We start from the raw sequence: 27,062 nt of genomic DNA on the forward strand, positions 1-27,062 counted from the left end.
GGGAGTCTTTGTCCGTGCGAAGTGCTGGTAATAACTGATGTTTATTGAGTTAATGTTGACTGTTTTCATTGTGGGTGAAGCCTTGAATGCATCTGGAGAAATGGAAAACCAATTAAACGTGATTCAGAGAGACTTCTTCCCACAATGCCCCTCGTTTGGTCATAGGCCCAAATCTTGGCCCTGGAATTGATCCGGGCAGCCTTGCTGTACTTGAGGCAGGAGGAAGCGGGTAGTCCTACCCGGAACTGGGAATCGGAGAGAGGAAGTGAGCATTACAATCCTTGTAACTCTTTCCACGCTCTTGCTAGGCGCTATGTCCTATCCCAGCCTAGTAGGATTACTACCACATTTGAGGAAGGGATTGTTTGTTGTTTTTGAGACAGGGTCTTGCTCTGTCACCCAGGCTAGAGTGCAGTGGCGCAGTCATAGCTCACTGCAGCCTTGACCTCCTCGGCTTAAGTGATCCTCCCACCTCAGCCTCCTGAGTAGTTGGAACCACAGGTGCACGCCACTGCGCCCAGCTAATTTTTTTATTTTTTATTTTATGTAGAAGGTGGTCTCCCTATGTTGCTCAGGCTGGTCTCGAACTCCTCCTAGGCTCAAGCGGTTCTCCTGCCTTGGCCTCCCAAAGTGCTGGAATTACAGGTGTGAGCCACCTTGCCCAGCCAGGAAGTGATTGCTTACGAGCCCATTTTTGCAGAGCGGGAACTGAGGCTCAGAGGGGAGAAGTTATCTGGCCAAAGTCATGCAGGGAGTAAATGGCAAAACACTGTTTTGGACTCTTTTCTTTGAAATGGTAACTTGAGGCTCACAGGCCCCATGCTTTTCAAACTCTATGATTTATCTATTTATAAAGATTTCTCTTTTATTATTATTATTATTTTTTTATAGAGATAGGATCTTGCTATGTTACCCAGGCTGGTGTCGAACTCCTGGGCTCAAGTAATCCTCCCACTTTGGCCTCCCAAAGTGCTGGGATTATAGGAATAAGCCACCTCACCCGGCCTATTTATAAGGATTTCATGTCATTTGCAAACCTGCCAGGCTGTTGGAGTTTCCCCATCAAAAACCCTTGTATTAATGAGGGCTGGGGTCATACGTGATACACCTCAAATTACAGTTGCTTAAATAAGAAGTGTATTTCTTGTTCACATTCCAGGTAGTCAGTCCAAGTGGTACTGCATGGTCAGAGACCTAGGCTCCTTCTCAGCAAAACCCTGGTGTTCCTGCCTAACTCCTCTGCGCAACTTCCATTCCCAAGGTCGCCTAATGGTCCAAGATGGCTGTGTAGCTCCAGCCTCCATGTCTGTGCTCCAGCCAGCAAGAGGAGGGAGGAAAGAAGGGAGACTGGCATCCCTCGCTCCTTAGGGACCCTTCCTGGAAGTTGCCTGACTCTTTCATGAATACCTCATTGGCCAGAGATTAGTCACAGAACCACACCTGGCTCTGCAAGGGAGGAGGGAATGTCCTGATTCCAAAAGGCCATGTATCCAGCTAAAAACCCAGGGGGAGCCTTTTAAAATTATTATTATTGTTATTATTTTTTAAAGTAGAGATAGGGTCTTCCTATGTCACCCAGGCTGGTCTCAAATTCCTGGGCTCAAGTGATCCTCCCACCTCAGCCTCCTAGAGGGCTGGAGTTACAGGTGTGAACCACCATGCCCAGCTGGGATCATTTCTTTTCCCAAGTTTTTTATTATAGTAAAATACACATAACATAAAATGTATCATCTTAGTCATTTTTAAGGGTACAGTTCTGTGACATTAAGTACATTCATATTGTTACCATCATCACTTTCATCTTTTTTTTTTTTTAATAGATACGAGGGTGGCCATGCCATGTGGGAGATGGAGTTATTGCTCAACTCAAATCACTCTCCACCATCCATCTCTAAAACTTTTTTTTTTTTTGAGACAGAGTCTTGCTCTGTCACCCAGGCTGGAATGCAGTGGCACAATCTCGGCTCACTGCAACCTCCAGCTCCCGGGTTCAAGTGATTCTTCTGCCTCATGCCCGGCTAATTTTTGCATTTTTAGTAGAGATGGAGTTTCACCATATTGGTCAGGCTGGTCTTCAACTCCTGACCTCATAATCTGCCCGCCTAGGCCTCCCAAAGTGCTGGGATTACAGGCGTGAGCCACTTTACCCAGCCTCTAAACCTTTTTTCTTTTTTTCTCCTGAGACAGGGTCTCAATCTGTCGCCCAGGCTGGAGTGCAGTGGTGCCATCACGGCTCACTGTAGCCTCAACCTTCCCAGGCTCAGGTGATTCTCTACCTCAGCCTTCCGAGTAGGTGGGACTACAGGTGCACACCACCATGCCCGGCTAATTTTTTAATTTTTCGTAGAGACAGGGTTTCACCATGCTGCCCTGGCTGGTCTTAAATTCCTAGGCTCAAGCAATCCCCCCACCTCAGCCTCCCAAAGTGTTGGGATTACAGGCGTGAGCCCCGGCGCCCAGCCTCTGGAACTCTTCTCATCTTGCAGAACTGAAATTCTATACCCATTAAACCGTAACTCCCCATTTGCCCCTTCCCCTAGCCCCTGGCAACCACCATTCTACTTTCTGTCTCTGAAGTTGACTAACTACTTTGTATAGAGTAATACAGTGTCTGTCCTTTCATGACTGGCTTGTTTCACTGAGCATAATGTCGTTAAGGTTTATCCCTGTTGTACCATGTGTCAGCATTTCCTTCCTTTTTAAGGCTATATAACATCTCAATGTCTGTATAAACCACATTTTACTTATTCATTAATCTGTAGATGGAAATGTGTTGCTTCGGAGGTTTAGTTATTGTGAATAATGCTGTTATGAACATGGGTATACAGATACAGATATCCCTTCGACACCCTACTTTAGGTTCTTTTGAGTATATAAAAAAACGGGGCCGGACGTGGTGGCTCACACCTGTAATCCTAGCACTTTGGGAGGCCGAGGCAGGCGGATCACCTGAGGTCAGGAGTTTGAGATCAGCCTAGCCAACACTAAAATACTAAAAATACAAAATTAGCCAAGCGTGGTGGCGCCTGCCTGTAGTCCCAGCTACTTGGGAGGCTGAGGCAGGAGAATTGCTGGAACCTGGGAGGCAGAGGCTGCAGTGAGCTCAGATTGCACCACTGCACTCCAGCCTAGGCAACAAAGTGAGACTCCATCTCAAAAAATGAAAACAAAAACAAAAACAAAACCAGGATCCTTTCACGTGGAAGACAGGCACAGGTGACACCTCCTCAAGTGCCCCATGTATCCATGCTTCGTGATGATGATCGAGGGCCGCATCTGTCGTCTTTGGACAAGATAAACCAGGCCCCTCACCAACCTAGTCAGATCTCTGAACTTTGGTTTGATTTAATTGGAAAATAAAAAGAGATTTTAAATTACACTTTGCTGGCTGGGTGGGGTGGCTCATGCCTGTAATCCCACCACTTTGGGAGGCCAAGGCGGGCAGATCACCTGAGGTCAGGAGTTCAAGACCAGCCTTACCAACATGGAGAAACCCCGTCTCTACTAAAAATACAAAAATCAGCCTGGTGTGGTGGCGCATGCCTGTAATCCCAGCTACTCAGGAGGCTGAGGCAGGAGAATCGCTTGAACCTGGGAGACGGAGGTTGTGTTGAGCTGAGATCGCGCCATTGCACTCCAGCCTGAGCAATAAGAGCAAAACTCTGTCTCAAAAAAAAAAAAATTAATAAATTACACTTTGCCAAAGTGAGTCAGTCCCACCAACACCTCAATTCCCCTTGATCATATTTCTGTTTACAGAATTCATACCCACACCGAGCTTATTGTGTTCCCACGGTCCTTTGGGAGCCCACGGGGGCTTGTCGCACCCATTTTACATTTTTATTTTTTTTGAGACAGGATCTCACTCTGTCACCCAGGCTGGGGCACAACGGTGCAATCTTGGCTCACTGCCACCTCTGCCTCCTGGCTTCAAGCGATTCTCCCACCTCAGCCCCCAAGTAGCTGGGATTACAGGCATACACTACCATGCCCGGCTAATTTTTGTACTTTTTGGTAGAGACAGAGTTTCACCATGTTGGCCAGGCTGGTCTCGAATTCCTGACCTCAGGTGACCTGCTCTCTCGGCTTCCCAAATTGCTGGGATTACAGACGTGAGCCACCACGCCTGGCCCATTGTTTCACCCATTTTAGAATAGGGCAAGCTGAGGCCCAGAGCCAGGCAAGAGCCTGCACCCTTCATTCTTTGTTTTGAGAAGTACTGATCAAGTGCCCACAGCAGTGATGAAACACGCAGAACCTCCTGCTTTGCTGAACTGGCAGCCTATGAGAAGACGGTAAACCACAGAGCATGCTAGAAGGTGTTAAGTGCTATGGGAAAAAAAAGCGTTGGGTAAGAAGATGTTACCATTTAGGGTGGTCAAGGGAAGGCCTCACTGAGAAGGTGACATTTGATGAAGAAGACCTGGAGAGGACAGAGAGGAGCATTCTTTGGGGAAGGAACAACCGGCGCAATGGCCCTGGGGTGGGAGCGTGCTGCCCTGGTGGACCCTGTGGGGCTTCATGGGTCATGATGACGACTCTTTCCTTTTACCTGAGTGAGGTGGGGCCACAGAGGGGCTCTGGGCAGGGGAGGGGCATGACTGAACTCAGGTGTTGGCAGGCTCTGCTGGCTGAACAGACTGTAGGGGCTGGGGTTGGGGAAGGGAGACCCGGGAGGAGGCTGCTGTGGTGGACAGGACCAGGGTGGGGGCCATGGGACTGGGTGGGGGAGAAGTAAGTGGGTTTTGGGCCTATTTGAAGGTTGAGATAATAGGCTTCACTGACAGATGGAGTGTGGCATGAGTGACGAGGGCGTCAGGGATGAAGGCAAGGCTCTTGGCCTGAGTGTCGAAGGACAGAGGTGCCATCACCTGGGACAGGAGGGAATGTGGGGAGACGCAGGTTTGGGATGAAATCATGTCTAGGTGTGGGTGTCCACAGATATCTCGGTGGAGGTGTTGAGTGGGCAGAAGGATTTTCCCTGGCTGGGTCCTGGGGGTCAGATCTGTAATTCCAACACCTTGGAAGGCAAAGGCAGGAGGATCACTAGAGCCCAGGAGCTCAAGACTAGCCTGGGTAACATAGTAGGACCCCATCTCTACGAAAAAATTTAAAATCAACTGGGCGTGCTGGACAGTGCCTGTAGTCCCAGCTACTTGGAAGGCTGAGGTGGGAGGATCACTTGGGTCCAAGAGTTCAAGACTGCAGTAAGCTATGATGGCACCACTGCACTCCAGCCTGGGTGACAGAGTGACCCCCCATCTCTAAAAAGAAAAATATTTCCCCTTTACTCTCTTTACTACCCTAGGCTATGGGTACACAACGCCACTGACTGATGCAGGCAAGGCCTTCTCCATTACCTTTGCGCTCCTGGGCGTGCCGACCACCATGCTGCTGCTGACCGCCTCAGCCCAGCGCCTGTCGCTGCTGCTGACTCACGTGCCCCTGTCTTGGCTGAGCATGCGTTGGGGCTGGGACCCGCGGCGGGCGGCCTGCTGGCACTTGGTGGCCCTGCTGGGGGTCGTAGTGACCGTCTGCTTTCTGGTGCCGGCTGTGATCTTCGCCCACCTCGAGGAGGCCTGGAGCTTCTTGGATGCCTTCTACTTCTGTTTTATCTCTCTGTCCACCATCGGCCTGGGCGACTACGTGCCTGGGGAGGCCCCTGGCCAACCCTACCGGGCCCTCTACAAGGTACTGGTCACAGGTGAGCTGGGCAGCTAGGGTGGCGCTTTGAGGAGGACCTAGCCCTGTCCCTGGAGGAGTTAAAGGCACACAGTCCCACTCTAGGACTTCCAAAAGGGATCCAACCCCACCCCACAGGGTCCAGTAGAACTGCGGCCCCACCGGGAAGATCTGAGCCCCAGGATGACCAACGCCCCTTCTCCGCCTCTACAGTCTACCTCTTCCTGGGCCTGGTGGCCATGGTGCTGGTGCTGCAGACCTTCCGCCACGTGTCCGACCTCCACGGCCTCACGGAGCTCATCCTGCTGCCCCCTCCGTGCCCTGCCAGTTTCAATGAGGATGAGGACGATCGGGTGGACATCCTGGGCCCCCAGCCAGAGTCGCACCGGCAACTCTCTGCCAGCTCCCACACTGACTACGCTTCCATCCCCAGGTAGCTGGGGCAGGCTCTGCCAGGCTTGGGTGTGCCTGGCTTGGGACTGAGGGGCCCAGGCGACCAGAGCTGGCTGTACAGGAATGTCCACGAGCACAGCAGGCGATCTTGAGGCCTTGCCGCCCACCGTCTCTCCTTTGTTTCCCAGCATCTGGCTGGGACGTGAGGGGCGGCACTCCCTGTCCCCATGTCCCGGGCTCCACTGGGCACCAACATAACCTTGTTCTCTGTCCTTTCTCTCATCCTCTTTACACTGTGTCTCTCTGGCTCTCTGGCATTCTCGCTGTTTCTGTCTTTCCCTCTTGCTGTCTCTGTTTCTCATTCTCTTTCATGTTCCGTCTGTGTCTCTCAATTAACCACTTGTCAACTGCTGATTCTATAGGGCTGTGGGCTCAGACCTCATTTCAGGCACCAGATTGGTCGCTACACCCTGGACAAGTGACTGCCCCTCTCTGAGCCTTGATTTCCTCAGCTGCCAAATGGGAAGAATAGACGAATTTGCCCCTAAACCCCTCCTGTGTGCTGGCCCTGTGCTAGACAGTGCTGGAGACATAGTGGGGGTGGAGAACTGCCCTTATGGAGTTTGCAGTCCAGTGAGGTGGACAGACCTGTCCCCAGACAGTGATGGCCCAAAATGGTCAGGATTTTAATGGAGGAGATGAGGTGATGAAAGCAGAGGCAGAGTGGTCAGGGCTGAAGTCGGAGAAGCACAGGGACTAGGCCCAATCCAGCCTGGAAAGTCAGGGAGGACTTCCTGGAGGAAGGGACATCGAACTAAGACCTGAACTATGAGAAATAGGCAGGAAGAAGTTGTACCTGACTCATTTTTCTCAGGTGTCTCCAGGGAGCAGGACCCATAGAGGGAGCCCTGGTGTAGGCCTGGGCGATAGACTCTTCCTCAGCACCCTGGCAGGCAGGAAACGGACATAGGACCCCAGCCCAGATCTGAATGGCATGGGAGGTGCTGCCCTTAACCATGACACCATTGTAAGAGCTGTGCCCATTTGTATGTTGTGCCCTGGAATCAGCCTGGTTGAGCTTAAATCCCAACTTAGCCACGTCTGGCCTGTGTCTTTGGGCAGTCACACTACCTCTCTGATTTTGTTTCCTTATCTGTAAAATGGTGATCATCATAATACGACTTCAAAAGATGATTTCAGGCTAAGTATGGTGGCTCACATCTATACGCCCAGCACTTTGGAAGGCTGAGGAAGGAGGATCGCTTGAGGCCAGGAGTTTGAGACTAGCCTGGACAACACAGTGAGACCTTATCTCAACAACAACCACAATATCTAAAAATTAGCTGGGTGTGGTGGTGCACGCCTGTGATCCTGGCTACTCCAGAGGCTGAGGTGGAAGGATCACTTGAGGCCAGGAGTTTGAGGCTGCAGTGAGTTATGACGGCACTGCTGCACTCCAGCCTGGGGGACAGAGTGAGACCCTGTCTGAAAGAGAGAGAGAAAGAGAGAGAGAGAAAGAAAGAAAGCAAGAAAGAAAAAGAAAAAGAAAGAAAGGAAAGAAAGAAAGAAAGAAAGAAAAAGAAAAAGGGAAAGATGGAAGGAAGGAAGGAAGGAAAAAGAAAGAGAGAGAAAGAAAAAGAAAGAAAGAAAAGGAAAGATGGAAGGAAGGAAGGAAAAAGAGAAAGAAAGAGAGAAAGAAAAAAAAAGAAAGAAAGAAAGAAAGAGAAAGAGAAAGAAAGAAAAAAAGGAAAGAAGCGGGGCACAGTGGCTCAGTCCTGTAATCCCAGCACCTTGGGGAGGCCAAGGTGGGAAGATCGCTTGAGGCCAGGAGTTTGAGACCAGCCTGGCCAACATAGCAAGACCCCATCTCTACAAAAATAAGAATTTTAAAAAGGGCTGGGGCATTTGAGCCAGGTCCCAACAGTAGACAAGTAGAAAAGGCATGGAGAGGGCATGCCAGATGGAGGAGCTGTGTGCAAAGGCCTGGAGATGGAAAAGCATGCTGGCCACCAGCTTCTGACAGGCAGTTTAGTATGAACGGTATGGAGGGAAAGACGGAAGGACGGCAGAGGGGTGGGCACAAGCACCCCTTAGTGTCCTTAAATGACAAGCATGGGAACCTGGTCTCTTTCCTGAGGGCCCTAGAGAGCCATGGAAGGGTTTAGAGTAGGAGAGGGTCATGGTTAGGTTTGGGTTTTAGGATGATCCCCCTAGTTGCTCTGGAGAGGTGGAGCAGAGGGGGTACTGAGGCTGGGTGCCTGTGGGAGGCTGAGGCAGGAATGAAGAGGGAGACGATGGGCCTGGGCTGAGCTATGGAAGGGAGGACGGGTGGGTGTGGGGACACTCAGGAGCCAAGTGGACAGGCCATAGCCCTCACAGACTGGAGGGACGCGGCTAGGGAAGGTCCCACGGAGTGGCCAATTATCCCTGAGATGGGGACCTGGGAGAAAGAGCAGGTTTTAGCGGAGATGCTGAGGCTGCTTTACAATATGGTGGGTGTGTGGGGCAACAGGGACACCCAGGGGTGTATCAAGAGGTCATAGGAGGCAGGCCAGGTGGCTCACGCCTGTAATCCCAGCACTTGGTGAGGCCGAGGCAGGTGGATCACCTGAGGTCAGAAGTTCAAGACCAGCCTGGCCAACATGGTGAAATCCCGTCTCTACTAAAAACACAAAAATTAGCTGGGTGTGGTGGCGCACGCCTGTAGTCCCAGCTACTTGGGAGGCTGAGACAGAATAGCTTAAACCTGGGAGGTGGAGGCTCCAGTGGGCCGAGATCGCACCACTGTACTCCAGCCTAGGCGAGACAGAGACTCTGTCTCAAAAAAAAAAAAAAAAAAAAAAAAAAAGAGGTCATAGGGGCTGGGCATAGTGGCTCTCACCTATAATCCTAGCAAATCCTAGCACTTTGGGAGGCCGAGGCAGGAGGATTGCCTGAGCCCAGGGGTTCAAGACCAGCCTGAGCAACATAAAATATAAAAATTAGCTGGGTGTGGTGGTGTGCACCTATGTTCCCAGCTACTCAGGAGGCTGAAGTGGGAGGATCACTTGAGCCTGGGAGGTCAAGGCTGCAGTGAGCTATGATTGCATCACTGTACTCCAGCTTGGGTGACAGAGCAAGACCCTGTCTCAAAAAAAAAAAAAAAAAAAGAAAAAGAAAATACATATATTGGATATACTATGTGCCAGGCACGATTCCAAGCCCCTGATACATTCTCTACATTTTACAGATGAGGGAAGGAGGTCCAGAGATGTTAAATACTTGCCCAAGGTCACACAGAAAATGGAACACTGGGATTTGAACAAGCTTTTGGTTGCGCATCTTTTCCTATGGGAGCTCAGAAATATCTGTTGTCTAGCCCTTTCTCAGCCTCCCAACCTGCTCGGTTCCTTACCTATGTCACAGTTGACTTTGAGCTAAAGTCATCTCGGGGCAGCTAGGTTCCTATGTGAGCTGGTGTTCATTTCTCACTGTTTCTCCTTCCAAACACCTCCAGGAAGAAAAGCAAGTCCTTTTCAGTCCAAGACATTAAAAAAGCCAGGCTCAGTGGCTTATGCCTGTAATCCCAACACTTGGGGAGGCTGAGGCAGGAAGATTGCTTGAGCCTGGGAGTTGGAGACCAGCCTGGACATGTTAACATAGCAAGACCCCTCTACAGAAAATGTTAAAAATGAGCTGGGTGTGGTGGTGCACACCTGTAGTCCCAGTTACTCAGGAGGCTGAGGCAGGAGGATCACTTGAGCCTAGGAGGTTGAGGCTGCAGTGAGCCATGATCACACCACTGGACTCCAGCCTGGGCTACAGAGCAAGACCCTGTCCTAGGAAAAAAAAAAAAGGGCCAGGCACAGTGGCTCACGCCTGTAATTCCAGTACTTTGGGAGGCCGAGGCGGGCGGATCACAAGGTCAGGAGATCAAGACCATCCTGGCTAACACGGTGAAACCCGTCTCTACTAAAAATACAAAAAATTAGCCGGGTGCGATGGCATGTGCCTGTGATCCCAGCTACTCGGGAGGCTGAGGCAGGAGAATCACTTGAACCCGGGGGGTGGAGGTTGCAGTGAGCTGAGATCACACCATTGCACTCCAGCCTGGGAGACAGAGCAAGACTCTGTCTTAGGAAAAAAAAAAAAGAAAAAAAGCATGTGCTAAAAAATTCATCAGGTACTAAAGAGTGTACGGTGGAAGGTAAGTCTTTCTCCCACACTCAGACCATGGATGGATGTCTCAGGTCTTCCCAGGCACATTCGATGTATGTACCAGCCATATGCATGTGTGTGTCATTTATTTTTCACTCTACACAAGTAGTACCTAATATGGTGAGGTTGTTATGATTACAGACTCTGAAGGCAAAGTTCCTGGGTATAAATCTGAACTCTATCACTCCCAAGCTAAGTGGCTTTGGGCAAGTGATTTCACCTACATGTGCCTCAGTTTGCTAGTCTGTACAATGGGATGGTAATAGCACCTATCTCATGGACTTGAGAAGTCAGCAACTTCATACCTGTAAAGCCCTTAGAGCTAGCAGTGTGTGGCACTCAATAAAATGTTGACTAATGATGATTCTCACTTCTGTACTATGCTTCTTTGTACCAGTTATAAATATTAATATTTTAATGTCACTTTTCTTTTATTCTTGTTTCTGTACCTTGCTTTTGTCACCAACACAGTGTAATTCGGAGATAATTTCAGAGACATACAATAGGTCTTTTTCCTTTTTTTTTCTTTTTTTTCTTTTTTTGAGACTAAGCCTCGCTCTGTTGCCCAGGCTGGAGTGCAGTGGCACGATTTCAGCTCACTGCAACTTCCACCTCCTGGGTTCAAGCAATTCTCCTGCCTCAGCCTCCCGAGTAGCTGGGATTACAGGCACCTGCCACTATGCCCAGCTCATTTTTGTATTTTTAGTAGAGACAGGGTTTCACCATGTTGGCCAGGCTGGTCTCGAACTCCAGATCTCAAGTGATCCACCCGCCTCGGCCTCCCAAAGTGCTGGGATTACAGGTGTGAGCCACCACACCTGGCCACAATAGGTCTTATATCTTATGGTGTCTCCTCTAGGACACATATCCCATAAATAATTTCAACATCCCCTGTTGATGATATGTGGGTGTTTTCTAATCTTTTGCTGGTACAACAATGCTACAGCAAACATCTTGCGGTTTAAGATCTAATGAAGGGATCGAGTGAGGCAGGAGTTCAAGACCACCCTGGGCAACATAGCAAGACCCTCCCTGTACAAAAAATTTAAAAATTAGCCAGGTGTGGTGGAACACCAGCTAGTCAGGAGGCTGCGGCAGGAGGATCACTTGAACCCAGGTGTTTGGGACTAGCTTGGACAACATGTGAGACCTCATCTCTGCTGGGCATGGTGGCTCATGTCTGTAATGCCAGCACTCTGGGAGGCCGAGATGGGAAGATTGCTTGAGGCCAGGAGTTTTAGACCAGACTAGTCAAAATGGTGAGACCCCATCTCTATTTAAAAAAAAAAAAAAAAAAAAAAAAAGATGAAAAAAGGTCGGGTGCAATGATGCACATCTGTAATCCCAGCACTTTGGGAGGCTGAAGCAGGTGGATCGCTTGAGGTCAGGAGTTCGAGACCAGCCTGGCCAACAATGTGAAACTTCGTCTCTACTAAAAATATAAAAATTAGTCGGGTATGGTGGCAGATGCCTGTAATCCCAGCTACTCAGGAGGCTGAGGCAGGAGAATTGCTTGAAACCGGGAGGTGGAGGTTGCAGTGAGCCGTGATGGCACCACTGCACTCCAGCCTGGGCGACAGAGTGAGACTCTGTCTCAAAAAAAAAAAAAAAAAAGGAAAAAAAAAGAAGATGAAAAAGAAACCCCCATCTCTAAAAAAAACTTAAAAATAAAACAAATAAACTGGATGTGATGACTCGCATCTGTAGTTCCAGCTACTTGGGAGGCTGAGATGGGAGGATCACTTGAGCCTGGGAGTTTGAGGCTGCAGTGAGCAATGACTGCGCCACTCCACTTCAGCCTGGGTGAGAGAGTGAGACCCCCGTTTCTAAAAAAACAAAATAAAATAAAAAATTAAAGGGCTCTGGTACATGGCTACTGAGTTTCTTCCCCTAGGAGACGTCACCGTTCCCTGGCCTGCGGGGGTGGGCTGGGGTGGGAAGGATAGACCGCCAACATCGGTTCATTTACATAAAACAACTATTATATGCGGTGCCTGGCAGGGCTAGGGGACAACAGAGGCAAAGAAAGCCATACACCTCACGGAGCTTGTGATCCAGTGGAAAAGAAACACCCATTTCCAGCCATGAGTGGCCTAAAGGGGCCAAGAGGTAGGATGAGGGCTGGTCATGTATCACAGAGAAGACCTAAAGGAAGGAAGGTGGTGGGCCCTGTTAAAAAGCATGGAATGGTATTCCAGAGGGCATTGCTGAGCCTGCACAGGTCTGGAGCATGCATGGCTCACACCTGATCAAGGATATTCAAGTCGCTCCATGTGACCAGACTGTGGACCACAGAGGTCTAAGGGGGAGATGGCAGATGAGCCAGATAGAATGACAGGGAGGAGAGTATGAGGGGCTCTGGAAACCGAGGGGTTTGGAAGTTTTCCTGAGGGCCTAGAGGGTCATGGAAGGTTCTAGAGCACTGGTTCTCAAGGTGTGGTCTCCAGACCACTAGTATCAGCATCACCTAGGAACTTGCCAGAAATACAAATTATCAGGCCCCACTCCAGATCTACTGAATCAAAAATTCTGGAAGTAGCCAGGTAGTTACTCAGAAGGCTGAGGTGGGAGGATCACATGAGGCCTGAAATTCAAGGCTAACCTGAGATAGGGTATTGCTGTTTTGCCAGGCTGAAATGCAGTGGTGTGATCACACCTCACTGCATTTCCGTGTATTTCAGAGCTCACTGCAGCCTCAAACTCCTGGGCTCAAGTGATCTTCCTGCCTCAACCTCCCAGGTAGCTGGGATCACAGGGATGGGCCACCACACTGGGCTAATTTAAAAAAAAATTTAGCAACAGGGTCTCACCATATTGCCCAGGCTGGTCTCAAGCGATCCTCCTACCTCAGCCTCCCAAAGTACTGGGATTACAGGTGTGCACCACCACATCTGGCTTAATTTTTTTTTTTTTTTTTTTTTTTTGAGACAGGGTCTCATTCTGTCACCCAGGCTGGAGTACAGTGGAGGGATCTCGGCTCACTGCAACCTCTGCCTCCTGGGTTCAAGCAACTCCTGCCTCAGCCTCCCGAGTAGCTGGGATTACAGGTGCCCGCCACCATGCCCAGCTAATTTTTGTATTTTTTAGTAGAGACAAGGTTTTATCATGTTGGCCAGGCTGGTATCGAACTTCAGACCTCAAGTGATCCGCCTGCCTCAGCTTTCCAAAGTTCTGGGATTGTAGGCATGAGCCACTATGCCCAGCCAGAGACTCCATCTTTAAAACAAAAACAAAAACTCAGGGTGTGGTGCCCACCAACCTGGCTTACCCAGCCTTTTAGGTGAGTCTAATGCATGCTCAAATTTGAAAACCACTGGGTTAAACGTCTGGTCTGGAGTTCATCAAAAAGTCATGGCCTGAATCCTTACCTGTAAGGCATCAGAATGCAAATGAAAATTAACTTAATGAATATTTTACTTGAGCCGGGCACACTTCCCACAACAGTGTGGGATGGCTGTCCTTGTCCTGTTTTGTAGAGGACTGTGCTAAGCAGCCGATTCATTCTCACAAGGTCTCTAGGAAACCACACTTTTTTAAGGAGTAGAATTTTGGGGTAGGGCCGGGCGCGGTGGCTCACGCCTGGAATCCCAGCACTTTGGGAGGCCGAGGCGGGTGGATCGCCTTAGGTCAGGAGTCGAGACCAGCCTGGCCAACATGGCGAAACCCCGTTTCTACTAAAAATACAAAAAATAAATTAGCCAGGCGTGGTGGCGGGAGCCCATAATCCCAGCTACTCCGGAGGCTGAGGCAGGAGAATCGCTTGAATCCGGGGCGGGGGCGTGGAGGTTGCAGTGAGCCGAAATCGCACCACTTCACACTTCACTCCAGCCTGGGAGAAAGAGCGAAACTCCGTCTCAAAAAAAAAAAATTGGGGTAGTAAGGACAAGTAGGGACGGTGCTTGCTGCCAGAACAACCAATAGAAACTCCTTGAAGGCCTTCCTGGCACAAACGTAGTCTCCAGCACCCTCTGCCGACCAGGCCCCGCGCCCTGAGTGCTGAGACAGCCCCCAGCCCTCGGTGCCTTAGGGGTTGCGCGTTACCTTGGAGACAGCGTGAGAGGAGGGCGTGCCTCTGTAAAGGCGGAAGTCGGCTGCGGAAGTGTGGGCGGCCATTTTGAGACCGGGCAAGAGGGGCGGGACTGGTGCGGCCGAGTGACAGTTGACCGGTTTTAACCAAGTGACTGGTACCACGGGGCCGGGGAGAAAGCTGTGCCATCCCGGGGCGGGGGGATGCCGGGGACGGGGAGGAACTAGGAAGGGGAGGGGAGGGGGAAGGCGAGAAGGGGAGAGGCAGGGGAAAGAGGGGAGAGTCGTGGGAGCTGGCAGATGAGGGAAAGGGGGAGCCGAACTTGCAGGGCGAAGGGCGGGGCGGGGTAGGAGAGTCGGGGTATAGAGCAGGCAGGTGTTAATGGCATGGGAAGGAAGAGTAAGAAGTGGGGCAAGAAGGTGTCGCAGTACGAGGGGAAGGTGAGACTCAAGAAGGTGCCGGCTAAGAAGCTGGTGCCGGCGTGGAAGGAGAAGGTGTGGGGCGAGGAAACAACGAAGGGCGAGGAAAGATCCCGAGGCGAAGAGACAGTCTCCATCGAGAAGGGGCAGGGCGAGGAGGAGGGGCGTTACCAGAGGGCGGGACGGGGCGAGGGGCCAGCGCGGGAAGAACCAATCTCCGAGAACCCGGGGAAGGGACGGGTCCATAAAGACCAGGTGGAGGAGCAGGGGCGGGGCCAGGAGCGGAAGCGGAGTGAGGAGCAAGCCCCGGGCAAGAAACAGGGGCCAGGCCGGGAGCAAGAGCAGGGGCGGGGCCGACAGCAAGAGCAGGGGCGGGGCCCGGAGAGGGGCGAGACCAGGTACAGTACCCAGCCCCTGGACAGACCCCGAGCGAGGAGAAAGGGGCGATACCAAGAGAAGTGCGAGGGTGGGGCAAGAGGTTGGGGCAGAGCCGGGTGGAAGTACACGGGTGCGGTCGCAGGCAGGAGCAGGACGGGGGAACACAAGAAGGGGACTAGCAAAGCGAGAAATAGAAACCAAGACCAGGTGAAGAGCAAGAGAGGAATACAGAGAGGGGGCGGAATAAGGAGCAAGGTGGGGATAAAGTTAAAGGAAGAGACGTGGAGGCGGGGCGGAACGAGGCGCAGGAGCAGGGGTGTGGCCAGAAACATTAGTAGGGCTGGGGCCCGGAGCAATAGCAGAGGTGCGATCCCCACGAGGGTCAGGGGCAGGGCCAGGAGCAAGAGCAGGGGCGGGACCAGGAGCAAGTGCAGAGGCGTAGCCAGGAACAAGAGTAGAGGCGGGGCTAAAAGTCCGTGCGGGGGCAGGGCTAGGAGCAAGAGCAGGGGCGGGACCAAGAGCAAGTGCAGGGGCGGAGCCAGGAGCAAGAGTCGGGGCGGGGCCAAGAGCAAATGCAGGGGCGGGGCCAGGAGCAAGGGCTGTGAGAGGCGCAGAAGCGAGGTGGAATCTTACTAGTGGGCTCCAGAGAGCTGTCCTGCGCGTGGGTGTTGACGCCTGCGTTCTCCAGGTTCTAGCCACGTTATGTGCGGCACAGCCATGTTCCCTGCCGGTCCTCCGTGGTCCAGAGTCCGAGTCCTGCAGGTGCTGTGGGCCCTGCTGGCAGTGCTCCTGGCGTCGTGGAGGCTGTGGGCGATCAAGGATTTCCAGGAATGCACCTGGCAGGTTGTCCTGAACGAGTTTAAGAGGGTAGGCGAGAGTGGTGTGAGCGACAGCTTCTTTGAGCAAGAGCCCGTGGACACAGTGAGCAGCTTGTTTCACATGCTGGTGGACTCACCCCTCAACCCGAGCGAGGTGAGGGGACCAGGGTCAAGCGAACCAGAGGGGTTTTGAACCCGCACTCCACTCATTTCTGGACATGTGGCCTAACCTCTCTTTGCAGAAATACCTGGGCTTCCCTTACTACCTGAAGATCAACTACTCCTGCGAGGAAAAGGTGAGTGGGTGCAGCACGGATAGGCTCATTCTGTGAGCCTTGGTTTTCTCATCTCTAACATTTTTATTTATTTATTTATTTTATTTTTTTGAGACGGAGTCTTGCTCTGTTTCCCAGACTGGAGTGCAGTGGCGAGATCTCGGCTTACTGCAGCCTCCGCCCCCTGTGCTCATGCGATTCTCCTGCCTCGGCCTCCCAAGTAGCTGGAACTACAGGCGTGTGTCACCACGCCTGGCTAATTTTTGTATTTGGCAGAAACAGGGTTTCACCACGTTGCCCAGGCTGGTCTCAAACTCCTGACCTCATGTGATCCACCTGCCTCAGCCTCCCAAAGTGCTGGGATTACAGGTGTGAGCCACTGTACCTGGCCCCCATCTCAATATTTTAATAGTGGTAGCACCATCCAACCCTGGTGGCTTTAAGGATTCAAGAAGGCTGTCTGTGTACAGTTCCCAGTAACCCACCAAGCACCTAGTAGGTGCTCAAGTAAGCTTTTTTTTCCATGTGTGTTTGTTTGTTTTGAGACGGAGTCTCCCTCTGTTGCCCAGGCTGGAGTGCAGTGGCACGATCTCGGCTCACTGCAAGCTCCGCCTCCTGGGTTCACACCATTCTCCTGCCTCAGCCTCCCAAGTAGCTGGGACTACAGGCGCCTGCCACCACCCCCGGCTAATTTTTTGTATTTTTAGTAGAGACAGGGTTTCACCATGTTAGCCAGGATGGTCTCGATCTCCTGACCTCGTGATCTGCCTACCTCGGCCTCCTAAAGTGCTGGGATTACAGGCGTGAGCCACCTCGCCCGGCCTTGTTCCAGGTTTTTAAAGCTATGAGTAGGAGTTTACCATATATATAATTCACACACCATAAAATTCACCATTGTTATTTTTGTTATTTTTCTGAGGCAGGGTCTCACTCTGTTACCCAGGCTGGAGTGCAATGGCGAAATCACAGTTCATTGCAGCCTTGACCTCCTGGGCTCAAGTGAACCTTCTGCATCAGCCTCTTGAATAGCTGGGACTAGTTGTGCGCCACCGCACCACCACGGGAGGATCACCTGCATCCAGAAGTTCAAGACTAGCCTAGGTGAATTTGGCTGGGCATGGTGGCTCACACCTGTAGAAATGCTAAGGCAGGATCATCATAATGAGCCTAGGAGGTTGAGGCTGCAGGGAACTGTGATCATGCCACTACACTCCAGCCTGGGTGACAGAGTGAGATCCTGTCTTTATTTTTATTAATTAATTAATTTATTTATTTTTGAGATGGCGTCTCACTCTGTTGTTGGGGTGATCAGACCCAACACCAGGTTGGGGCGGGGGGTGGGGGGCGACGAAGTCCGGCGGAGTCAAAGGATTGAGAAAAAGACAGTTTGAGAGAGAGAGAAGTAAAGTGGGACCAGGGGGCCATTGCTAGTGTATGGAGGCTGCTAAAGCCCCGAGCTCTGGGAGCCCACGCTATTTATTGGTAATCCAAGACAGAAACAGGTGGTGAGAATGTGGAGGTCAAAAGGATGTGCTGCATTAAGCACATGATTTACAGCTGTGATGGTTTAGCATTTGCTCTGCTGCTTGAGATAATGGAGAGCAGGTTCTTTTAACTCAAGATACAATCAATCCTGGGAGCGCAAGGAGCCAGCAAGTCTAGACACATTCCAGAGCCATGAGCCCTGGATTCTATCGAGGCCACGAGGGATTTTATGCCCTGATCTTAGATTATGGTGCGTCAGGGTAGGCTTCCACCCTTTAGCACAGAGCTTGGTGTTCCAAAGGCCACAAGGGGTTTTAGACCCTGGAGACCCTGGACATGTTCCAAGACTCTTTTACATTCTGTCAGACATGCAAGCCCTGCCTCAGCTTCTCCTAAGACTCTGTCGCCCAGGCTGGAGTGCAGTGGCGCGATCTCGGCACACTGCAGTCTCTGCCTTCTGGGTTCTAAGCGATTCTCCTGCCTCAGCCTTCTGAGTAGCAGGAATTAAAGTTTTTAATTTTGGCGAAGCCCAGTTTATAAATTGTTTTCTTTTTTTTGCTTGTGTTTTTTGTGTCATTTACAAAGGCCTTGCCTAACTAAAGATCATGAAGACTTACTCATATTTTCTTCTAAGAGATTTTTAGTTTTAGCTCTTACATTTAGGTCTTTCATCCATTTTGAGTTAATTTTTGTATATGGTGTGAGGTCCAAGCTTTTACATGTGCATATCCAGTTGTCCCAGTACCGTTTGGTGAGATTCTTCTTTTTTTTTTTTTGAGACAGAATCTCGTTCTGCCACCCAGGCTGGAGTGCAGTGGTGTGATCTTGGCTCACTGCAACCTCCACCTCCCAGGTTCAAGCGATTCTCCTGCCTCAGCCTACTGAGTAGCAGGAATTACAGGCATGCGCCACCATGCCTGGCTAATTTTTATATTTTAGTAGAGACAGGGTTTCACCATGTTGGCCAGGCTGGTCTCAAACTCCTGACCTCAGGTGATCCACCTGCCTTGGCCTCCCAAAGTGCTGGGACTACAGGCGTGAGCCACCATGCCTGGCCTGTTGAGATTATTCTTTCCCCACTGAATTGTCTTGGCACCTTTGTCAAAAATCAATTGAATATAAATATAAGGGTTTATTTCTGGACTCAATTCTGTTCTAAATGAATCGATTTCTCAATAATTCATTGCTCTAAATGCCTATTCGTATGCCAGTACCACACAGTCTTTTTTTTTTTTTGAGACAGGGTCTCACTCTGTCACCCAGCCTGGAGTACAGTGGCATGATCTTGGCTCACTACAGCCTACACATTCTGGGTTCAAGCGATTCTCCTGCCTCAGCTGCCCAAGTAGCTGGGACTACAGATGTGCACCACCACGCCCGGCGAATTTTTGTGTTTTTAGTAGAGACAGGGTTTCACCACTTTGGCCAGGCTGGTCTCAAACTCCTGACCTCAAGTGATCCACTGGCCTCGGCCTCCCAAAGTACTGGGATTACAGGCGTGAGCCACCGTGCCCGGCCTACACCTTAATTACTGTAGCTTCATAGTAAGTTTTCAAATGGGGAAGTTTGAGTCCTCCAACTTTGTTCCTCTTTTTCTAGATTGTTTTGGCTATAGTTAATTGTTTGGACTCTGAAGCCAGGCACATAATAGCTGTGTGTTCTCAGGCAAGTTACTTAACCTGTCTGTGCCAAAGTTTTCTCATCATTAACAAGGGTATGGTAACAATCATATGGTGATTAAATATGTGTAAAGCATGCACAGTACCTGGCTCATAGAAAAGGCTCTGTGTGGGAATAATACCTTTTTCTAGTCACCCAACACCCACTATGAATTAGGCCCCCCTTTTACTGCAGGTGATACAATGGTGAATAAAATGGTCAGGTTTTTCTTGTGGATTCAGTTGTCTGGGGAGGCAGATAATCAGCAAGTAAATACATTAAAAATGAAATAATAGGGCAGGCGCGGTGGCTCACGCCTGTAATCCCAGCACTTTGGGAGGCCAAGGCGGGCGGATCACAAGGTCAGGAGATCAAAACCATCCTGGCTAACACGGTGAAACCCCATCTCTACTAAAAATACAAAAAAGCCGGGCGTGGTGGCAGGCACCTGTAGTCCCAGCTACTCTGGAGGCTGAGGCAGGAGAATGGCGTGAACCTGGGAGGCAGAGCTTGCAGTGAGCTGAGATCGCGACACTGCACTCCAGCCTGGGCGACAGAGCAAGACTCTGTCTTAAAAAAAAAAAAAAAAAAAAGAAATAATAATTTTGTTTTATTTTATTTTTTTTGAGATGGAGTTTTCTCTTGTTGCCCAGGCTGGAGTGCAATGGCGCAATCTCGGCTCACTGCAACCTCCGCCTCCTGGGTTCAAGCGATTTTCCTGCCTCAGCCTCCCAAGTAGCTGGGATTACAGGCACGCACCACCACGCCGGCTAATTTTGTATTTTTAGTAGAGACGGGGTTTCTCCATGTTGTTTAGGCTGGTCTTGAACTCCTGACCTCAGGTGATCCACCTGCCTTGGCCTCCCAAAGTGCTGGGATTATAGGTGTGAGCCACCGCGCCCAGCCAATAATTTTATTTTTTTAGAGACAGGGTCTTGCGCTGTCACCCAGGCTGAAGTGCAGTGGCTTGATCATAGCTCATTGCAGCCTCGACCTCCTGGGCCCAAGTGATCCTCCTGCCTCAGCCTCCCAAGTAGCAGGGACTACAGGCTCGAGCCATCACACCAGTGGACTTTCAATTAGACAGGGTCTCACTATGTTGCCTAAGGCTGGCATGAAAGAATTTCTGAGAGTGGTATTAATAAATGCAAAGAATAAAATAAGGTAGTATGTTAGAAAGGAGAGGGGGCACTGTTTTAGTGGGGGTGGTTGGAGAAGGTCACTCTGGAGAGGTTTGAACAGAGACTCAAATGATAAAAAGTGGGGACTATTAGGAGAGCCAGGCAAAGCTTTCCAGGCCGAGGGAAGAGCCAGCACGATGGCCCAGAGGTAGGAAAGAGGTCAGCATGTGTGAGAAACTATGAAGAGGACTTCGTGGCTGGAGCAGAGTGAGTGAGAGGGAGTGTGGGAGGAGAGGTCAGGGAGGTGATGGGGGGAAGGTTTTTTTGGGCTTGATGGGCCATGGTGAGGACTTGGCTTTTACTCTGAGACAGAGCCTGGGAGGCCCCTATGCAGAGAAGGGATGGGATCTGATTCCAGGCTTCACTGGCTCCCTCCTGTTGTTGGAGGAGCAGGGCACGAGCAGTGAGACAAGGAGGAGGCTGCTACATTGCCCAGGCAGGACATGACGGGGACAGGACCAGGGTGTTAGTGGCTACTGTCATCCTCACAGGAAGGAGGTCCCTGCCCCACTAGCACGTCCTCCTCTGCAATGTGGACTCAGGCAGGGCCAGGGACAGGTGTAGTTGACAGGATTGAAAGGAGCCTGGCGCTGGGTGTGGTGGCTCATACCTATAATCCCAGCACTTTGGGAGGCCGGGGAGAGAAGATTGCTTGAGCCCAAGAATTCAAGACCTGCCTGGACAACATAGGGAGACCCTGTCTCTACAAAAAAAATCAAAAAATTGGGCCGGGCATGGTGGCTCATGCCTATAATCCCAGCACTTTGGGAGGCCAGGGTGGGTGGATCACCCGAGGTCAGGAGTTTGAGACTAGCCTGACCAACATGGTGAAACCCCATCTCTACTAAAAATGCAAAAATTAGCCGGGCGTGGTGGTGCATGCCTGTAATCCCAGCTGCTTCGGAGGCTGAAGCAGGAGAATCGCCTGAACCTAGGAGGCAGAGGGTGCAATGAACTGAGATGGCACCCTTGTACTCCAGCCTGGGCAACAAGTGCGAAACTCCGTCTCGGAAAAAAAAAAAAAAATCAAAAAATTAGCCAGGCGTGGTAGCAGTACCTGTAGTCCCAGCTATTTGGGAGGCTGAGGTAAGAGGATTGCTGAAGTCTGGGAGAGGTGGAGGTCACAGTGAGCTGTGATGGCACCACTGCACTCCAGGCTGGGCAACAGAGCAAGACCTTATCTTTAAAAAAAAAAAAAAAAAAAAGGCCAGGTGCAGTGGCTTACACCTGTAATCCTAGCACTTTAGGAGGCTAAGGCTGGAGGATTGCTTGAGGCCAAGAGTTCAAGACCAACCTGGCCAACATAGCAAGACCCTGTCCCATGTAAAAAATAAATAAATAAATTAATTAATTAATTAATTAATTATAGAAATAGCCAGCCTGGGCAACAGAGTAGACTCTGTCTCTACAAAAATTAAACAATTTTCAATTAAAGAATGGCGTGGTGGCTCATGCCTGTAATCCCAGCACTTTGGGAGGCCGAAGCGGGCAGATCAGTTGAGGTCAGGAGTCTGAGACCAGCCTGGCCAACATGGTGAAACCTCATCTTTACTAAAAATACAAAAATTAGCTGGGCATGGTAGCAGTGCACACGTATAGTCCCAGCTACTCAGGAGGCTGAGGCAGGAGAATCACTTGAACTCAGGAAACAGAGGCTGCAGTGAGCCGAGATCATGCCACTGCACTGTAGCCTGGGCGACAGAGTGAGACTCCTTCTTAAAAAAAAAAAAAAGGAAAAGAAAGGAGCCTGGCAAAGAAAGTAAAGAAAGTCAGCCCTCTCGATGAAGGGCTGTGCACAGGTGGCTGGATCTGGTAAATCCCTTGCCCTGGTCCCACGGCAACCAAGGCCTCCCCTTGGTGGCCTGAGTGCCGCCTTCTCTCGGGGACGCCTCTTGACCTTCACTGGTGCTGGTCTGCATGCCTGAAACATCTTTCTCCTCTTCTCCCATCTCCACTCTAAGCGCTCCCCACCCTTTTCTGTCCAGCCAGGATCCCGCATCCCTGGGAGGTTGTCCAGGCATGCCCTTTCACCCTCGTCCTCAGTCCCTTCCTGTGTAATCGCCCCATCCTACCCTCACCCCAAGCTCAAGGCCCAGAACCTGGCTGTCCTCTGACTTGCATAGGTGGCAGAAAGTCTGCTACAGAGAGGGTGGAAGCCCACCTCAAGAGTGAGACTGGGGGCCGGATGAGATGGCTCATGCCTTTAATGCCAGCACTTTGGGAGGCCAAGGTGGGAGGCTCACTTGAGACCAGGAGTTCAAGACCAGCCTTGGCAATGTAGTGAGACCTCATCTCTCTAATTTTTTTTTTTTTTAAGCCTGGAACTGGGAATCCCTGGAGTGGAAAGCAGCACCCTGGGTGCCACATCCCTCCCACCTTCCCAGCATCCCTCCCACCTGCACAGTTTTGTTCATCCCACGCTGCCCTTCCCTATGTATTCCCTACATGCACATTCTGTCTGCAGACACTGGCTCTGGAGTCATCTCCTCCAGGAAGGCCTCTGACTCCCTCCACAGCCCCTAACCCCTCTGCCCCCGCCTAGGCTGGCCCATCCCCCATCCAAGCCCGAAACCTAGACCATGTCCTCTGACCATCACATGGTGGACAGTGTGCTGTCCCCGGACAGCCCAGAAGACAGACTGTTAGAGGCGGGCTTAAGGCAGGGGGCACCCAGAGGCTACCATAAGGACATACTTGTGGGGCCATCTCACCCTCAGCCCTCTGAGGACCTGGTGCGCATGGGCCACCTGACGGGGCTAAAGCCCCTGGTGCTGGTCACCTTCCAGTCCCCAGTCAACTTCTACCGCTGGAAGATAGAGCAGCTGCAGATCCAGATGGAGGCCGCCCCCTTCCGCAGCAAAGGTGGGCCTGGGTGAGGCGGGAGGGATCGCAGCCTGGCAGGGGTGTGGGGTTTGCTGGGGGCCTCTGTGGGGCCATGATCTGAGGAGGGTATGTGGGGGGGCGGGAGCTCAGCACATTCCATGGCCTAGAGGGGCCACACGGAGGCCCCAGTGGGACCCATGGCGTGGAGGCAGGGATGGGGAGTTGTGGGGGGATCCCAGTGTGGTCTGGGGCCTGGAACCGGCCATTGGGAGGCCCCAGCAGTTTCAGTGCCCAGGGCCTCCCTGCAGAGCCGTGCATGGCAGAGGAAGTGTGTAGCATGAGCTGGTACACGCCCATGCCCATCAAGAATGGCAGTGTGGTCATGCGTGTGGACGTCAGCAGCAATGGCCTGGGGAGCTTCATTCCAGATAAAAGGTACCCTTTCCCAAGACGGGGGCTGGGGTGGACTCCGGGGGAATTCCTCACCCCAGGGTCCCCAGAGGACCCAGTGGGAGAGCCGAGGGAGAGAATGGGGAGAGGAGAGGCAGCTGCGAGCTGTGGAACCCCTGACACTGGGACCTCACCTGCGCCTGTCCTGCACCTGCTGCTAGGTTCCAGATGAATATCAACGGCTTCCTGAAGAGGGACCAGGACAATAACATCCAATTCACTGTGGGAGAGAAGGTGAGGGAATCTGGGCAGGGGAAAAAGACAATGGTCTGGGCCTTAGGCTGACGCCCTGGTTACTTCCCAGAAAAGCAGCAGATCCCATTCAGGGAGCACCAACTTCATGCCAGGCCCCACGTGAAGATCCCATTAATCTCCCCAGTGAGCCATCGAGGGGACGTACTCTCACATACTCCATTATAAAGAGGAGAAAACTGAGGTCCCAAAGGGATGGAACCATTTTCCCATAGTCCCTCAGCATGGAAGAAGTCTTGAAGTTATCTGTCTGACTTCTATACATACCTGTACATACACATGTGTACATACCTGTACATACACATGTGTGTACATACATACCTGTACATACACACGCACGCGCGCGCACACACACACACACACACACATATATATATATATATTTTTTTTGAGATGGGGCCTCGCTCTGTCATCCAGGCTCGAGTGCAGTGGTGCAATCATGGCTCACTGCAGACTTGACCTTCTGGGCTCAAGCAATACTCCCACCTCAGCCTCCCGAGTAGCTGGGACCACAGGCATGTACCACCATATCCAGCTAATTTTTAAATTAATTATCATTATTATTATTATTATTTTTGAGACAGAGTCTTGCTGTGTCGCCCAGGCTAGAGTGCAGTGGTACGATCTTGCCTCATTGTAACCTCCGCCTCCCAGGTTCAAGCAATTCTCCTGCCTCAGCCTCCCAAGTAGCTGGGATTACAGGCACCCATCACCACGCCTGGCTAATAATTTTTTTATTTTTTGTAGAGACAAGGCCTCACTCTGTCACCCAGGCTGGAGTACAGGGGAATGACCTCATCAGGCTCAGGTGATACTCTCACCTCAGTTTTTGTATTTTGAGTAGAGGCAGGGTTTTACCATGTTGCCAGGGTGGTCTCAAACTCCGGGGCTCAAGTGATCCATCTACCTCGGTCTCCCAAAGTGCTAGGATTACAGGCGTGAGCCACTGTGCCCAGCCCATGCCCATATTCAATTTTTTTTTTTTTTTTTTTTTTTGAGACAGAGTTTCGCTCTTGTTGCCCAGGCTGGAGTGCAGTGGTGCGATCTCGGCTCACCGCAACCTCTGCCTCCTGGGTTCAAGCAATTCTCCTACCTCAGCCTCCTGAGTAGCTGGGATTATAGGCACGTGCCACCACACCCAGCTAATTTTTTTTTTGTATTTTTATTAGAGACGGGGTTTCTCCATGTTGGCAGGCTGGTCTTGAACTCCAAACCTCAGGTGATCCACCTGCCTCAACCTCCCAAAGTGCTGGGATTACAGGCATGAGCCACCACGCCTGGCCTCATACCCATATTCTTAATCCCGATGCATTCACCCATTCATTCATGCAGTCACTCAGCAGGCACTTACTGAGCACACGTTGTTGCATCATGGGGACACAGCAGTGAACACACAGACCCAAATCTCTGCCCTCCTGGAGCTGACACTCTAGTGGGGGAGACAGATGGCAAACCGGCAAACTGGTAAATGTGAAAATCAAGTGAATTCTGTAGTAGGGTAAAGGGTGGTAAGCGCTCTGGAGAGAAACGGAACAGGGCAACGGGAGTTGGGTCTGTGCAGAAGGAGAGTGCAATGTTTACTAGGATGGTCAAGAAAGGCCTCATTGAGAAGGTTAAGCCTCCAAAGGAGAGAATCGCATGGATACTAAGGGAAGAGCATTTCATCAGGAGAAACAGAGGCCCTGAGGTGGGCATGTTCCTGGGAGGTCTGAGAAGCAGAGAAGAGGCCGTGTGGCTGGGAGAGAGGGAGTGAGGGGGAGAATGGTAAGGAATGAGGTCAAGGAAGTGAGAAGGACAAATCGCGTGGGGCCTTGTGGGTCCAGGTCAGGCCTTGGACCTAAATGAGATGGAGCCTCAGGAGAGTGGCGGGAGTGTTGGCATCCCTCCTGTCCCTCCTTGGCAGCTCTTCGACCTGATGCCCCGGTACTTTGTGGGTGTCTCATCGAGGCCCTTGTGGCACACTGTGGACCAGTCACCTGTGCTCATCCTGGGAGGCATTCCCAATGAGAAGTACGTCCTGATGACCGACACCAGCTTCAAGGACTTCTCTCTGGTGGAGGTGAATGGTGTGGAGCAGATGGTGGGCGGGGAGTCTTGGAGGGAGCTGGGCCTCAGCTCCTGAAATTGGGTGGGGTCTGGGGCTCTAGAAGAAGTCCCCAAAGACACATCAGTCCCCATGAGAGGCAGATAGCATGAAGAAAAAACACAAGATTCTACAGCCAGAGGGCCTAGGTTCAAACCCTGGTTCTGCCACCTCCTGGCTGCCTGACCCTGGACCTGGCAGTTCAATGACCCGGTCTCCAGATTCCCATTTGTAACATGGGAGTAATAATTATATTTACTTCATAGGATTGTTGTGAGGATGATATAAGTTAATAGTTTCTGGTCAGGTGCAGAGGCTCATGCCTATAATCCCAGCACTTTGGGAGGCTGAGGTAGGAGAATCGCTTGAGAGCAGGAGTTCGAGACCAGCCTGGACAACATAGTGAGACTCTCTACCAAAAATACAAAACTTAGCCGGGGTGGTGGCATGAGTCTGTAGTCTCAGCTGCTCAGAAGGCTGAAGCAGGAGGATTGCTTGAGCCTGGGACTTTGAGGCTGCAGTGAGCTATGATCACACCACTGCACTCCAGCCTGGGAGACAGATCGAGACCCTGTCTCAAAAACAAACAAACAAAAAAAACTGGGCGTGGTAGCAGGTGCCTGTAATCCCAGCTACTCAGGAGGCTGAGGCAGGAGAATGGCATGAAGCCAGGAGGCGGAGCTTGCAGTGAGCCGAGATCGTGCCACTGCACTCCAGCCTGGGCGACAGAGCCAGACTCCGTCTCAAAAAAAAAAAAAAAAAAAAAAAAAGTTAATCGCTTCCATAACCAATGGTATATATGTGCCATTACATTCTACACTCTGGAAAATTCTGCATTGCAATATACATCTTTGCCCAAGGATTTCCTATTAGGCATTGAGAGCCTATATTATCCCAGAATAGGGAGGGAGTGTCTGAAGTAAGGATCTTTTGGCTTCAC

The 27,062-nt window shown here is 51.2% G+C and overlaps 2 protein-coding genes across 17 annotated transcripts in view; both read left to right on the plus strand.

The window, feature by feature from the left end:
* KCNK6 (potassium two pore domain channel subfamily K member 6) overlaps positions 1-10,642 on the plus strand; it is a 14,285-nt gene extending 3,643 nt beyond the window's left edge. Inside the window, exons 2-3 of one of the 2 annotated variants that reach the window (XM_054462576.2) lie at positions 5,309-5,704; positions 5,896-10,642. In XM_054462576.2, coding sequence (XP_054318551.1) covers positions 5,309-5,704; positions 5,896-6,119 — 620 coding nt within the window. In that variant the 3' untranslated portion in view covers positions 6,120-10,642. The remainder of the gene's footprint in view (positions 1-5,308; positions 5,705-5,895) is intronic. The other variant, XM_063657669.1, reaches the window with a different exon arrangement.
* A 3,714-nt stretch (positions 10,643-14,356) lies between these two features.
* Positions 14,357-27,062, plus strand: part of CATSPERG (cation channel sperm associated auxiliary subunit gamma) — a 34,840-nt gene continuing 22,134 nt past the window's right edge. For 6 of the 15 annotated variants that reach the window (XR_008495689.1, XM_054462557.2, XM_054462560.2 and 3 more), the window contains exons 1-7: positions 14,368-14,456; positions 15,785-16,068; positions 16,157-16,210; positions 23,232-23,376; positions 23,646-23,772; positions 23,949-24,021; positions 25,943-26,098. Coding sequence is in view for 14 of the 15 variants with exons in the window: in XM_054462557.2 (XP_054318532.1) it covers positions 15,799-16,068; positions 16,157-16,210; positions 23,232-23,376; positions 23,646-23,772; positions 23,949-24,021; positions 25,943-26,098 (825 nt within the window). In the remaining variant the exon portion in view is untranslated. Of the gene's footprint in view, positions 15,177-15,197; positions 16,069-16,156; positions 16,211-23,231; positions 23,377-23,645; positions 23,773-23,948; positions 24,022-25,942; positions 26,099-27,062 lie in introns of those variants that run through there. The other 9 variants (XM_063657670.1, XM_054462562.2, XM_063657674.1 and 6 more) reach the window with 7 other exon arrangements.

The sequence above is a fragment of the Pongo pygmaeus genome, chromosome 20 (assembly GCF_028885625.2).
Source record: "Pongo pygmaeus isolate AG05252 chromosome 20, NHGRI_mPonPyg2-v2.0_pri, whole genome shotgun sequence".
Taxonomy (NCBI): Eukaryota; Metazoa; Chordata; class Mammalia; order Primates; family Hominidae; genus Pongo; species Pongo pygmaeus.